The sequence below is a fragment of the Psittacula echo genome (genome assembly GCF_963264785.1).
Source record: "Psittacula echo genome assembly, chromosome: 25".
Classification (NCBI taxonomy): domain Eukaryota; kingdom Metazoa; phylum Chordata; class Aves; order Psittaciformes; family Psittacidae; genus Psittacula; species Psittacula echo.
In genome coordinates this window covers 2,748,289-2,762,592 of record NC_137760.1, presented here as the reverse complement: position 1 = coordinate 2,762,592, position 14,304 = coordinate 2,748,289, and the positions used below count along the sequence as shown (strand labels likewise).

Genomic DNA, 14,304 nt, shown 5'->3' with positions numbered 1-14,304 from the left:
ATGCCATCATTCATTCAGGAGATGGAGATTCACTGCAGAGAAAGAGCATAAATCCTCGACATATTCTCCCTTTCTCTGTTGCAGTGTAAATCTGCCACTGAGGCCATTTGTCTGGCTTTTGCATGATCAAAACCCATTGCCAATAACGTGAGATGAGTACATCCTACCAAAGAATTCCCTGGGTGTGCATTAGAGCAGAAGTTGAAGCCTTTAAATGTACTTCATGAGCTGAGAATTGGATGTCTAGGCCTGGAAATGGCTTTCTCAACAGCCGCAAAGCAGACAGAGGATGAGCAGTGCAGCATTGCCATCTACTGAGGGAGCTCAGAAGTGCTCAGCTGTACCTTGGGCGCTGGGTAGAAAAGAATTCAGATTCTCATTCAGGTGAGGAGGAGCATGTGGAGACAGTTCTTCTTCTTCTTTGTCTTCTTCTTCATCTTCTTCTTTGTCTTCTTATTTTTATTATTATTAATGCTATTCCTCTTCTTCTTTATCTTCTTCATCTTCTTCTTGTTATTAATATCATTCCTCTTCTTCCTCTTCCTATTCTTCTTCCTCTTCATCTTATTATTATTATCATTCCTCTTCTTCTTCCTCTTCCTATTCTTCTTCCTCTTCTTCTTCTTTGTCTTCATCTTCTTCATCTTTTTCTTTGTCTTATTATTATTATTATTCCTCTTCTTCTTCCTCTTCTTCTTTGTCTTCATCTTCTTCATCTTATTATTATTATAATTCCTCTTTTTCCTCATTCTTATTCTTACTATTATCATTATTACTATTATTATTACTATTATAATCATCATTTGTTATTATTAATATGGTGACTATTACTATTTCTGTTTCAATTTCTTATTTCTATTTCCATTTCTATCTCTATTTCTTATTTCCATTCCTAGTGTTACTGTTATCTTCCATAGGCCCCAAGGTCAGGACATATCTCACGTGGCAGCTGAAGGAGATTGCAGTGTCATGGCTCTTGTTGTGCACAGAGGATGGGGAAGCTTACTCATGTGTGCTTTGGGAGCATTTCCATGAGTGTGGCAGCTTTTTCCAGGCAGTTCTCCCTGAGCTGTAGTTTCCTTATACCATTATAAATGTTCGGATTTCTTCTTTCAAGAACCCTGCAGGATAAAGAGAATAAGAAATCGCTGCAGTTTTCTTTCTGGCCAGACTGAGATAGTAAAACATAGTGAATATTTCTTGTGTAATGAGGAGTATTGGAGAACTGATGGCCCAGCATAGGATGTGGGCCTGAAAAAGGGCTAGCAGCAGCCCCCATGCCAGCTCTGGAGCTGATTGCGGTTCCTATGGATTCAGATGCGAGCTGGATGCACTGGGGGAGTTGTTCACTGCTGTTCCCTCACCTCAGCAGTGCAGGGAAGTACGTCCCCTGTGCAGCCAGGGCTCCTGTGTGCCCAAAGGAAGTGTGGGACAAATGGCTCCTAGATATGGCACTGCCAGCCCGGGGCCGAGTGAGCACACACAGATTTGAACGGGCACTTGAAGAACCAGACGTGAAAGTCACTCTTTGCTGATATTCCTCCACCATGAAATCCTGGAATGGTTTGGGATGAAGGGAGCTTAAAGCTCATCCAGTTCCAACCATCACCATGGGCAGGGACCCCTTCCACTGGAGCAGCTTGCTCCAAGCCCCTGTGTCCAACCTGGCCTTGAACACTGCCAGGGATGGGGCAGCCACAGCTTCACCCATCCCAGTGTCCCATCACCCTCACAGGGAAGAGCTTCTGCCTAAGAGCTCATCTCAGTCTTCTCTCTAGCAGGTTAAAGCCATTCCCCTTGGCCTGTCCCTACAGGTAAAGTAGTTGTAAAAGCTGTAAAGTGCACACTTTGTTCAGTCCTGTTGACTCTTAACAAACAACAGCACTGGCTAATGTGCTCAAGGTCACCTTGCATTAGAAAGAGAGCTGAAAGCTGGCCGAAACCTCCCAGTTTGGTGTTTAATCCACTCGACAGCATTGCCCTTTGTCTGGGGGTTATTTATTGGGTTTGCTCCCTCCTTCTCCAAACAGTTCCTTGTGTCATTGTTTGCTCTTTCCATCAGTCTCACCGGTCCTTGGCACTTTGTAGCTCCTCCAGACCAGCTCAGGATTGCCAATAGCTCCTTGAGAATGTATTTCCCCAAAGCATTTCTAGTTTTAACGTAGACGGAGAGAGAAGATTGGTTTGGAACATCAAATAATTCCATTTAATTGGGAAGCAGGGAGGAGAACAAGCAGCAACCATTCCAACTGAACACGTAGGAAGAGACACATAACTCATATGGAAATCGAAGGTTGACAGACTAATGTTTAATGGGAAAAGGTGTTTATAGATAACCCACTGTCTATTTTATAGTAAATTAAAGGTTTAAGGCAGCTCTTGTTCTGCCCTTTAAACAATTGTAAGCCCTTGATGTCTGAGTGCGCAGCAGCAGCACAAGGGGGATGATTCCATGGCCATCCCTGTCTCATTGCCAGTTCCTGCCTTATTCCTTGTCTCCTATCTGCCTGAAGCAGCCTCCGTTACACTCCCAGATCAAAGCACTGGTGCTGGATGAAGCAGACCCCTGAGAACACGGCTGGGCTGTGTGTGGGGACACGCATGGAGCCTGTGGGACAGCCAGGGCTGGGGGTGCATGGGCAGGAGGCCAGCGCTCTGCTTTGCGTGGGTGGCAGAAGGAATCCTCAGGCATTGAACCCTTCTGCCAAAGCATTCGTTATTTAGCTTCGTCCTTTTCCTTCCTTCCTCTTTTTGCTTCCTTTCTTCCTGCTTTCCTTCCTTTCTTCCTTCCTCCCTCCCTCCCTTCCTCTTCCCTTTACTTTTTCCTTTCCCCTTTCCCCTTCCCTTTTCACTTTCCTTTCCTCTTCCTCTTCCCTTTCCCTTCCTCTTCCCTTTTCCTTTTCCCTTTCACCTTTCCTTTTCCTTTCCTCTTTCCTTCCTTTTCCCCTTTCATCTTTCCTTTTCCTTTCTTCTTTCCTTTCCTCTTTCCTTTCCTCTTTCCTTTCCTTTCCCCTTCCCTTTTCCTTTCCTTTCCCCTTTCCCCTTTCCCCTTCCCTTTTCCTTTCCTTTCTTCTTTCCTTTCCTTTCCTTTCCTTTCCTTTCCTTTCCTTTCCTTTCCTTTCCTTTCCTTTCCTTTCCTTTCCTTTCCTTTCCTTTCCTCTTTCCGCTTCCCTTTTCCTTTCCCCTTTCCCCTTCCCTTCCCCCTTCCCTTTTTCCTTTCCCTTCCCCCTTCCCTTTTCCCTTTCCCTTCCTCTTCCCTTTCTCTTTTCCTTTTCCCGTTTTCCTTTTCCCTTTCCTTTCCTTTTCCTTCCCCTTTCCCTTCCCTTTTCCTTTCCTCTTTCCTTCCCTTTCACCTTTCCCCTTCCCTTTTCCTTTCCTTTCTTCTTTCCTTTCCTTTCCTTTCCTTTCCTTTCCTTTCCTTTCCTTTCCTCTTTCCCCTTCCCTTTTCCTTTCCTTTCTTCTTTCCTTTCCTTTCCTTTCCTTTCCTTTCCTTTCCTTTCCTTTCCTCTTTCCGCTTCCCTTTTCCTTTCCTCTTTCCCCTTCCCTTTTCCTTTCCTCTTTCGTTTCCCCTTTCCCCTTCCCTTCCCCCTTCCCTTTTCCCTTTCCCTTCCTCTTTTCCTTTCCCTTTTCCTTTTCCCGTTTTCCTTTTCCCTTTCCTTTCCTTTTCCTTCCCCTTTCCCTTCCCTTTTCCTTTCCTCTTTCCTTCCCTTTCACCTTTCCCCTTCCCTTTTCCTTTCCTTTCTTCTTTCCTTTCCTTTCCTTTCCTTTCCTTTCCTTTCCTTTCCTCTTTCCGCTTCCCTTTTCCTTTCCTCTTTCCCCTTCCCTTTTCCTTTCCTCTTTCGTTTCCCCTTTCCCCTTCCCTTTTCCCTTTCCCTTCCTCTTTTCCTTTCCCTTTTCCTTTTCCCGTTTTCCTTTTCCCTTTTCCTTTCCTCTTTCCCCTTCCCTTTTCCTTTCCTCTTTCGTTTCCCCTTTCCCCTTCCCTTTTCCTTTTCCCTTCCTCTTCCCTTTCCCTTTTCCTTTTCCCGTTTTCCTTTTCCCTTTTCCTTTCCTCTTTCCCCTTCCCTTTTCCTTTCCTCTTTCGTTTCCCCTTTCCCCTTCCCTTTTCCTTTTCCCTTCCTCTTCCCTTTCCCTTTTCCCTTTCCCGTTTTCCTTTTCCCTTTCCTTTCCTTTTCCCGTTTTCCTTTCCTTTTCCCGTTTTCCTTTTCCCTTTCCTTTCCTTTTCCTCCCCCTTTCCCTTCCCTTTTCCTTTCCTCTTTCCTTCCCTTTCACCTTTCCTTCCCTTTTCCCTTTCCCTTTTCCCTTTCCTTTCCTTTTCCTCCCCCTTTCCCTTCCCTTTTCCTTTCCTCTTTCCTTCCCTTTCACCTTTCCTTCCCTTTTCCCTTTCCCTTTTCCCTTTCCTTTCCTTTTCCTCCCCCTTTCCCTTCCCTTTCCCTTCCCCTTTCCTCTCCCCTCTCCCCCCCCAGCACCCTGGCCAGCTCCTCCCTCCCGCTGGTTCGGGGGCGCTGCGCGGGGCGGGTCCCTCTCGCCTGCTCTCTATAACCCGCGCATGCGCGGTGCCGCGGTGCGCAGAAGATGGCCGCGGTGGTGCGGGCGATGCGCGGGTTGGTGAACGGCGCCGGGCCCTGCGGGCCGCGGGAGCAGGCGGGGTCCTTCGAGCAGGCGGCGGCGCTCACCCGGGACTTCCTCTCGCAGCCGCGCCTCAGTGAGTGCGGGGAGCGGGGGGGGGAGGCACCGCGGCTGGGCCGCACGCAGGCCCGGCGGTTGGGCCGCTCCTGAGGTAGAACCGGGCTCCCCGTGCGGAGCCGGGTGTATCCGGTGGGGCCTCCCGAGCTGGAGCCCGCTGGGTACCGCAGCGCTTGTCGGTGTCCTTCGTCTTCAGCAGGAGCTGGAAGTTGAGGGGATTCCGGGGTGCTGTGGGTTGGGTTGCTGAGAAATGCGGTGGAAAAGAGGAAATACAGAGGCCTTGTAAAAAAAACATCTTATTGCAGGGTCAGGGGAACCCAAAATTGAGTTTTTTCCTGGTCTTTTGCTGATGTAGGTGGTAGTTGCACAATTGGCTCCATGTGTGTACACCTGAACAGCACCAGTGCTTACAGGTGTCAGCCAGGGCAGTGGTTTCCTTGAAACGCTCAGCCTGGCTGGGAAGCCAAGTCAGTCATTGCAACCCTGAGCCTGCCTTGCGCTGGAGAGGAGGCTTCTGCCGAGGTTGGAGCCCGGGGGGACTTCATGGTCATGGTTAAGGCTGAGAGAGCTGGGCTGGGTCAGCCTGGAGAAGAGAAGGCTCCTGAAGGGGAGACCTTAGAGCAGCTCCAGTGCCTAAAGGGGCTGCAGGAAACCTGGAGAGGGGCTTGGGACAAGGGCCTGTAGGGACAGGCCAAGGGGAATGGCTTTAACCTGCCAGAGGGGAGACTGAGATGAGCTCTTAGGCAGAAGCTCTTCCCTGTGAGGGTGCTGAGGCGCTGGCCCAGGGTGCCCAGAGAAGCTGTGGCTGCCCCATCCCTGGCAGTGCTCAAGGCCAGGTTGGACACAGGGGCTTGGAGCAAGCTGCTCCAGTGGAAGGGGTCACTGCCCATGGCAGGGGTTGGAGCTGGATGAGCTGTAAGGTCTCTTCAACCCAAACCATGCTAGGATTCTGTGAGTTTGATTTTTTCCATGTAGCTTTTGGCTTGTGCCCAAGCTGCAATCTGGATATGAAAAACATTCCAGTTGCTTTTGGTTTGTCATAGAACTGTGATTTTATTGGAAACGGGAATTTGGAGTCAGTGGCGAGCTGCTTTCAAAGGGGATTGATGCTGCTTCATGTCAAGGAGATACTGTTGTGTGGGCAAAGCAGGGAGCGTGAGCCCTTTCCTGCCGATTGAGGAAGATGTGCTCATGAGACAGTCATGGGATGAGCTGCTTTGCTCAAGATCTTGTTTTCCATTCTCAGTGGCTTGCATACAGCTGCAGTCTGAGCTCTTTGTAACATAATGTCTGTGGGGTTCTCCTTGCTCGGGTGAAAGGAGCAGGTCAGCCTGTGCTCTTGATTGAGACTGATTCAGGGGCACGTGTCCAGTGGGATGTTGCCAAAACTGGGGAGTTCTAGCTTTAGACCTTCTTATACACCCAGTGACTCTCAAACCTTATCTAATGCAGTTCTGGTTATTGCCAATTAAGAGATTACATTGCAACAGTTCAGACTGTTTGTTGAACTGTAAATACCACCTTGTTGACAGTCGAGACAATGCATGGTAAGTGTGCCAAAGCCGGGCTAAGCTGGATCATTCATTCCCTGGTACCACGAGTGCCTGTTTCCTCTGCCTTGAATGGTGCTGGTGTCTTCCCTGTGCTGCACATGGCTCCACTTGCTCACTTTTCCCTCCCAGGGATAGTGATTAACAGTCACTCCCTTGGTCACTGCTCTTGTGACCCTGATCAAGCTTTGACTCAGTGTTATCTGTGGATCAAGTGATTCTGGGCTCCAGCTGGGGTGTTAGTGTGTCCTTAGAGTAACACAGGACACAGTTTTCACACCCTTTCCACTGGGCTGATAGCACAGTGGTGAGTTCTGGGCACTCAGTACCCCAGGAAGCTGCCTGTAGTACTGATACCTGAGCTGCTGATGTTTAAGACATGAGCTGTGGCCTTCTATCGGGTGTCAGTCCTTAAGTTAAACCCAAGAGTAGGAGCAGCTTGGCCAAGGTGAAATTCATCCTCTTACAGTATAGCGCATTGACCTGTCCTCAGGAGATGGGAAAGGTGCTGTGAGGTTTCCTCTTAGCGGAGTGCCAAAGCCCATAGCTCACTGTGGAAGCTCTGCTGGTCAGCTTTGGTGCATGAAATCTACTTGCTTGGCTCACTAGAGTCTGTACCAGTGTCATGAAGCAAGGCACTTCTGTGCTTAAAAAGCCTCCAAGTTGAGTATTGATTAAGTATCTTTGAATATGATTGAGTATGATTAAGATCTTGCCATTTGTTGGGCATAAATTGCAGTGGCACCTTCACCACAAGTTACAGATGTTAATCCCTGCTTTGTTTTAAAGCTCTTGTGATTGTCTCTTTTTCTTCACTTAAAATGTCACCTGTACATTGCATTGGTGTTTCTGGTGCCATTCCCATTATCCCTGCATCTAGACCTGCAGTGGATTTCTGTGACAGTCAAGGAAATGGCAATATCATGTAGTTAATGTTACCTGAGGTGCAGGGAGCAGCAAAAAATGCTGGTCCCACCATTCATACTTCATCCTTCTTGTAGAGTTTGTAACAGACAGCAGTGGTACGGAGCTGGGCCCAAAATCTGCAAACCTGAGGTTGGTGATAGGAACAAAGCTTTATGTAGGCTATTACTGGTGTTCTCAGGAAGCATCTAACTTGTGCTTTGCTTTCTTACAGCTTACAAAACTGTCTCAGGTGTGAATGGTCCCCTGGTTATCTTGGATCAAGTTAAGGTAAAGGTTCAGATTCTGAATGAATGAAGGTTTCTGAGGGAGAGTTGTGCTTCTCCCAGACAGAAAGGGAGAGTTGTTGAGCCTGTTGAGGGAAAGAAAGGAACCAATGCTTCAGTTTTACCAAAACCACCTGAAATGTGGTCTAAACTCAATGCAGGAACATACCTATTTGCTTTGTTCTTGACCTTTTTGTTACCAAAGCAGAAGTGTTCTGTGAAAGGAACTGGAAACACTTTTGGCTTGGTCTCAAATTACTGGCAAGTAACTGATGAAGAGGCAAAAGCCAGCTCATTCTTCCAGCTTTCCATTAGTGTTTTGGGACTACTTGGGGGGTTTAGAACAGATTCTGGCCAGTCTTTCTGCAAGCCTGAAGCTCTGACCAAGTGTTACGTGTATAGTCCCTATAGAAATGGCTTTAGCCTGATAACTTTTAACTGCCTTGGAATCAGCTTTGTTCTGATGATAAGTTTACTTTAAAAACTAGACTAGTTGCTAAGTTTAAGTGTGCTTGAAACTGATAACTTTTGTTCGTGGCTATTCCTCTGCATTTTAATGCTTTCCACCTTTCTTGCTTATCTTCAGTTTCCTAGGTACGCAGAGATTGTCCACTTGACTCTTCCTGATGGCACAAGAAGGAGTGGGCAGGTTCTGGAAATCAGTGGCTCCAAAGCTGTGGTTCAGGTAAGATGAGGGACAGGAGTGGCTCTTGTTGCAGCAGTCAAGTATTTTATTACTTGGCATGTGTCTGAGCCATCTCAGATCTATCTTGGGGTATGTTCTTTTGGTACTTACAAATGAAAAAGGAAATTACCTACTTATTCCAAGACTAATGGAATCATACTGTAACTGTACAGTATTAGATCCAAACTCTCCTATGTGGACGCAGGTATTTCTTCTAAGCAGCTGTTTCTTGTTAATATTCATTCTTCTTATCTGAAGAACTCTCCCCTGTTGGCAAAGGGAAATGCTTGAGATCAAAGGATTGGCGCTGGGTTTGTTGGTTGCTGCTGATACTTCATGAATTTGGTTTAAAGTAGGTCTCTGTGTGATGTTTTATACTCACAAGCTGCTCTTGAAATCCTTTGCTTGCAGAGGACCGCCTTGCTTTTCATCCTGGTGGCTGATCAAGCTGTGAAGCAGCTTTTTCGTGTGTGATTTTGTAAAGTACAATGCTTAGTCCTTTTTCCTGTGTGTTTTTTAACTTCTGGTATATTCACAGGTGTTTGAAGGGACTTCAGGTATTGATGCTAAGAAAACATCTTGTGAATTTACTGGGGATATTCTTCGAACCCCTGTCTCTGAGGATATGCTTGGTAAGTGCTTGATATTGCTTGGAAGAATGAACAGACTTGTCACACACTGACTTACTTGCATAGGTTTATTTTACTGCTCTTTCTTTTAGGCAGAGTATTTAATGGCTCAGGAAAACCTATAGACAGAGGCCCCATTGTTTTGGCTGAAGATTTCCTTGACATAATGGGTATGTTCTTAATCCATTTTAGATATGTAGTTAATACAAATCTGGTGTTTCTGATTGCTGAATGTTAAAGTAGATTTGGTTTTGAATGTAGGATCTAGCTCTTAGGGGAAGATTAATCTTTGAAGTATGTGGCAGAGACTCAGATCAATTTTACATAAGTGCAGAAAGATGAGGCAGCAGAAGCTTGGAAGCTGTTCTGTGAAGTATTTGTAGACTATCTTAATTGTACAACCTCCAGAGATAAAAAACTTAATAACCTGACAGGTTCTCTTGACCATTTACATGACCACAGAATGCCAGAGTCTTGGGATCTACAAAAGGCTCAGATTTGACCAGGCACATCTGAAGAGTTCTAGACCTAATGGTGGGGTTTGCACCTTTTGCCATGAGCCTTCCATCAGTGCTTGTGGTCAGCAGTAGTTTGATTAAGCTTCAGACACATATATGGAATAATACGTGTTCTCTTTAAAATCCATACCAGGTCAGCCCATCAATCCCCAGTGTCGTATCTATCCAGAGGAAATGATTCAGACTGGCATTTCTGCTATAGATGGTATGAACAGTATTGCCAGGGGGCAGAAAATCCCCATATTCTCAGCTGCTGGCTTGCCCCACAATGAGGTGAGTTCTCAAAGCTGTTCTCTAAACCCTTAGTGACTTATTCATGGGGTTTAAAAAGTAAACTTGGTTAAATTCTAGTCTGGATAATAGCATCAACCATAGAGGTGAGCTGAAACGTGTTTTCCTTCTAGATTGCAGCTCAGATATGTCGCCAGGCTGGCTTGGTGAAGAAATCCAAAGACGTAATGGACTACAGTGAGGAGAACTTTGCCATCGTGTTTGCTGCTATGGGTGTAAGCCAGTATCACTGGAGGAAAATGATGCTTGCATAATAAATCAGACAATGCTGAGAGCAGCTGAAGTATTTGAAGTAGGGCTTATAAATAGTGTTAAGTCACCTGGCTGAATATCCCAAATGGCCAAAAGTACTGTAACTAAGTGTGTTTGATCAGGATAGAGTATCTTAAACTTAATCTCTAGACTGGAATTCTAGAAAGAGCTCACTCTGGGAATGCAGGGGAATTTTCATGATGGAGAGCTTTGCTTATGGATTGTTAATGAGGTGTTTAGACCTTAATATGCTGCAAAATGCACTATGCTGAAACCTGGTCTGGAACTGATGCCTTAATACTGTGCTTTAGGTGAACATGGAAACTGCTCGGTTCTTCAAGTCAGACTTTGAGGAAAACGGGTCCATGGACAATGTGTGTCTCTTCCTGAATTTGGCCAATGATCCAACGTAAGTATTTACACTGTGTTGGTTGGGAAAAGGCTGAAAAGAACAGGTCAAGTGGAAAAGGAAGCCTCACTGGTGTCCTGCCAGATGCCACTTATGTTGGCATTCCAGTTGGTGCGAGTAGCAGAGGGTTTTAAGGTCTTTGTAACTTCAAACTGTTACCCTGCAGCCTAAAAGCACACACGTAAGTAATACCTTACTGTCCTGTTTCAGCATCGAGCGCATCATCACACCTCGTCTGGCTCTAACAACAGCAGAGTTCTTGGCATATCAGTGCGAGAAGCATGTGTTGGTCATTCTGACAGATATGAGCTCCTATGCTGAAGCTCTGCGAGAGGTATGCATTTATGAAACTTATTTGACTGGTGGCATTCAGCACTTTGATACCGTAGTTTCAGATTTACCTTGCCCTACATGGTTGTGGTGACAAATGGGTTTGTGTGGCTGTATTTTGGTATCACCTGCAGGAAGGGGTGCTTCAAGTCGTTAGTGTAGCTTAAGTAAGGGAGATACCAGGTCTGTATGAGAGATCTAACTGCTTGGAAACGTTCTTCTGCATTGCCTCAGGTATCAGCAGCTAGAGAGGAGGTGCCTGGCCGGCGTGGCTTCCCAGGCTACATGTACACTGACTTGTCTACTATCTATGAGCGTGCTGGGCGCGTCGAAGGCAGGAATGGTTCCATCACTCAGATCCCTATTCTTACCATGCCTAATGATGGTGAGTTATTTTCAAGTGGTTTTAATAAACAGCACTTCAAAGGACTCCTTTAGAGCAACCTGCCCTATTTTGGGGACACAGCAAATCCTGTGGCCTTCAGGTTCCTATCTGAATGTTGCAGTTCTTGGCTGCCTTCTCTGTATTGTTAACACAAGGGCTTTGCCTATTTCAGACTTCAGGACTGTTCTTCAGCCCTATATCAGGACCTCTAAACCATGTGTAAGAGGGGTATAAGGGGGGTACTGACTGACGGCATGTTACTTTGGAAGTCACTTCACTGCAATTTAGAAATGCAATTTAGTGCATTTAGCACTGCTGCATCGGTGCTAAAATAGATCTAAAAGGCCTGAAAACTGTCAAACTATCTTATTTCCACAGATATTACTCATCCTATCCCTGACTTGACTGGATACATCACTGAGGGACAGATCTATGTGGACAGGCAGCTGCATAACAGACAGGTATGTATCACCCCAGTTAGAATATACTTAGGATTATTCTGTTCTACTTGAAGTGTTAATGATGATGTCTTGGATGTCTTTTTCCTCCAGGTTTACCCGCCTATTAATGTCTTGCCCTCCTTGTCTCGACTGATGAAGTCAGCTATTGGAGAGGGCATGACCAGGAAGGATCATGCAGATGTATCCAACCAACTGGTATGTAAAAACCTCTTCAAAGAAGCAGGGCCGTGTTTCAAGTAGACCTTTTACCAAGCAGCCTGTAAAGGGCTTGCTGAACAGTTGCCATCCAGAACACTGCTGAGACTGCTTTAAAACATGGAGTGTTTAGTGAGACCCTTTGAGTTTGAACAGAAATGGTACATGAACGATCAAAGTAAAAGCACTTTGGTTTCTTTCCCTTCTAGTACGCCTGCTATGCTATTGGGAAGGATGTGCAGGCAATGAAGGCTGTGGTTGGTGAGGAAGCTCTTACCTCAGATGATCTTCTTTACCTGGAGTTCCTGCAGAAGTTTGAGAAGAACTTCATTGCTCAGGGTCAGTGTTTCAAGCACATCCCTGTCTGTGTTAGCACCTTACAAGGTCCTGCTCCTCCTTGGTGCTGAGACCCTTCCCTGCCCCACATTTCAGCCTGTGGTTGCTTTCTGCAGGTCCTTATGAGAATCGCACCGTTTACGAGACCTTGGACATCGGGTGGCAGCTTTTGCGGATCTTCCCCAAGGAGATGTTGAAGAGGATTCCTCAGGCAACCCTGGCTGAATTCTATCCTCGAGATTCCACTGCAAAGCACTAACCACAGCTTCATCCCTTAACCCCTTGCTCTGTGAAATGCTGTTTGTTTTCCTTTTTCATGTGTTGGTGTTTACTTGTCGCCCTTACAATGAAAACCAAGGATAGGTGACATTTGTGCCAGTGTTCCATTGCACACTGATACCAGGTCTTAAAGTAGCCCTTCTTCCAAAGCCTGGCTCGTCAGGAGAATATTTAGGCCAGCTCTTACAGATGTGCAATAGTCAAAGCTTTGTGATTGCACCTTTTGTAGGCATTTCAAGGGCATGTCTGAGGATTGCAGATCTTTACTTTCAAACCATGCATGGTTTAGAGAATAAGAAAGAGCAAATGCTGAGTTCCTTTGTGCAAAGCATCTGCTCAGTCTGATCACAGACAGTTGTGATGCTGCTGGTAGAATAGATGGAGCTCTGCTCTCTTGCCTGAAGCCTAGGCTAAGAGGTGTAAAGTGTGGTGTGTGACAACATACCCTGCTGCAAAATGCAAGTCACTGGTGTTTAACTATGGCTTAAGGTTCCTCAACGTGCGCACAAACTGAGGCCACTAGGATGCTGGGTGCTTTTCCACTTGCAAAGGGTCTTTTCAGAGCTCACATGCTCTGGGTTGCTCCCTTCGGGTAGCATGATGAGGCTTAACTACTGCATTAGTCCTGAGCTGTGTTTGGAACTGGTGTGGTTTGCACTCCAGGCACCGATCTGGCTAGCCAGGAGAGCTCAGCATTGCAAACACTGCAGCCTTGGCTCGTCAATGCAGTGCTGTTCCTTCCCGTTGGTTCCGATGAGGCTCCAAGCCCAGTGCTGGCAGGCTTCCCTGCTTTTTTCCAGGCTCAATGTAGTCTAAGCTCTGGTCTGGCTAACTGAAGCACATTGCACCTCTCTATACTTGTCTACGAAGGTGCTAACACGACCTGAAGGATGTGTAACTGATTCCAGCTTTCCCTGGTGTCTCCTTTGTGCAGTTCTTCAGTTTGTTCAGTGTTCTCTGTAACTTGGACTCAATGGCAATTCTACTCCAGTGCATTCCACCCTAAAGCTGTGTCAAGTCTATTTTTCTTGAGGTCGGGATGGGAGTGTTGGCATGAGAATAATGTAGAGAATACCTAAATAAATTAAATATGGAAAGTGTTGAACAATGGAGGAGCTTGGGTGATTTTTGTGGTTGAAAGCGGCTCCCATGGTGTTTGCCATTGGGGATCTGGGTTACGGGAGTGAAACTACTTCACAGTGAGCTGAAAGCGCTTCCCTTTCTGTTGAGCCACCCTCACGCTGTTATTGCTGGTTTTGATGAGGAGGGGTTGGCCTTCAGCTTCAGGAAGGAATGCTTTGTGCTGGGGAGTGGGTAAAGGCTTTGCAGGGATGCTGCAGGGCAATGCCACACCGTTGGATCCAAGGGTGTCTCAACGGGTGGTTTGCAGTAGAGGAGGCTTAGACACTTTAAAAGGCTGCTTGAAAGCGAGCTCAGGCTTATGCTGACTCAGTGCTCCCTATGAACAGTTCTATGGGGTGTCAGAAGGGCCTTGGATTCGGGTGTCACCCTTTGAGCAATCTGCACATCAAATGGGTCACTGAATGAGGGGAGGAGGCACCCTCTGTACCTGCTGATGCTGCTGCTCATCCTCAAACTGTGTCCTGATGTCCTGCCACCATCACCATAACCAAGAGGTTCTGACTGATGAAGTCTGTTAAGTGTTGCACTGTTGCAAACTGAGCTATAGTTTGAGCTGTTCCTTGTACACAAGCACAAGTCCTTCAGGCAGTAAAGCCATCAGCTCGTGATTTATGCAGCTCATCCGAACTCCCTGCACCGTATTTGTCACTGAAGAGGCACTTTAAGTTACAGCTCCCATCTCAGTACCAACAATGGCTTTCATTGTCCCACTGAGCTTGAAAGACTGATCATTGACTGTGGTGGAAGGAGGGGAAGGAGGATCTGTTATGCTAAAATGGCTTTAAAAGGTTGGGATGAATGCTTTTGCCTTTTCCTACCCATTTATCCCCTTGGTTACAGCCCCTCTGAAGGAGAGCCAGGGAATAGCCCCATGAGCAGCAGCCAGCACAGGGAAAGCAGGTGTGAAAACAGGAGTAAGTTCCAAAGTCCAGAGAATTCCTGAAATCCTTCGGGAGGTGCCAGGCTCC

At 46.5% G+C, this 14,304-nt stretch overlaps 1 protein-coding gene across 1 annotated transcript; it reads left to right on the top strand.

Annotated features, from left to right (window-relative positions):
• The first annotated feature begins 4,571 nt into the window (after window positions 1–4,571).
• ATP6V1B2 (ATPase H+ transporting V1 subunit B2) lies at window positions 4,572–13,281 on the top strand. Its single transcript, XM_080634550.1, has 14 exons — window positions 4,572–4,702; window positions 7,372–7,427; window positions 8,010–8,108; window positions 8,647–8,740; window positions 8,830–8,907; window positions 9,389–9,528; window positions 9,660–9,761; window positions 10,110–10,207; window positions 10,418–10,541; window positions 10,772–10,922; window positions 11,301–11,383; window positions 11,474–11,578; window positions 11,788–11,917; window positions 12,031–13,281. Exons 1-14 carry the CDS (start codon window positions 4,573–4,575, stop codon window positions 12,171–12,173), a joined length of 1,533 nt encoding a protein of 510 aa, XP_080490676.1. The 5' UTR covers window position 4,572; the 3' UTR covers window positions 12,174–13,281.
• The last annotated feature ends 1,023 nt before the right edge of the window (window positions 13,282–14,304 follow it).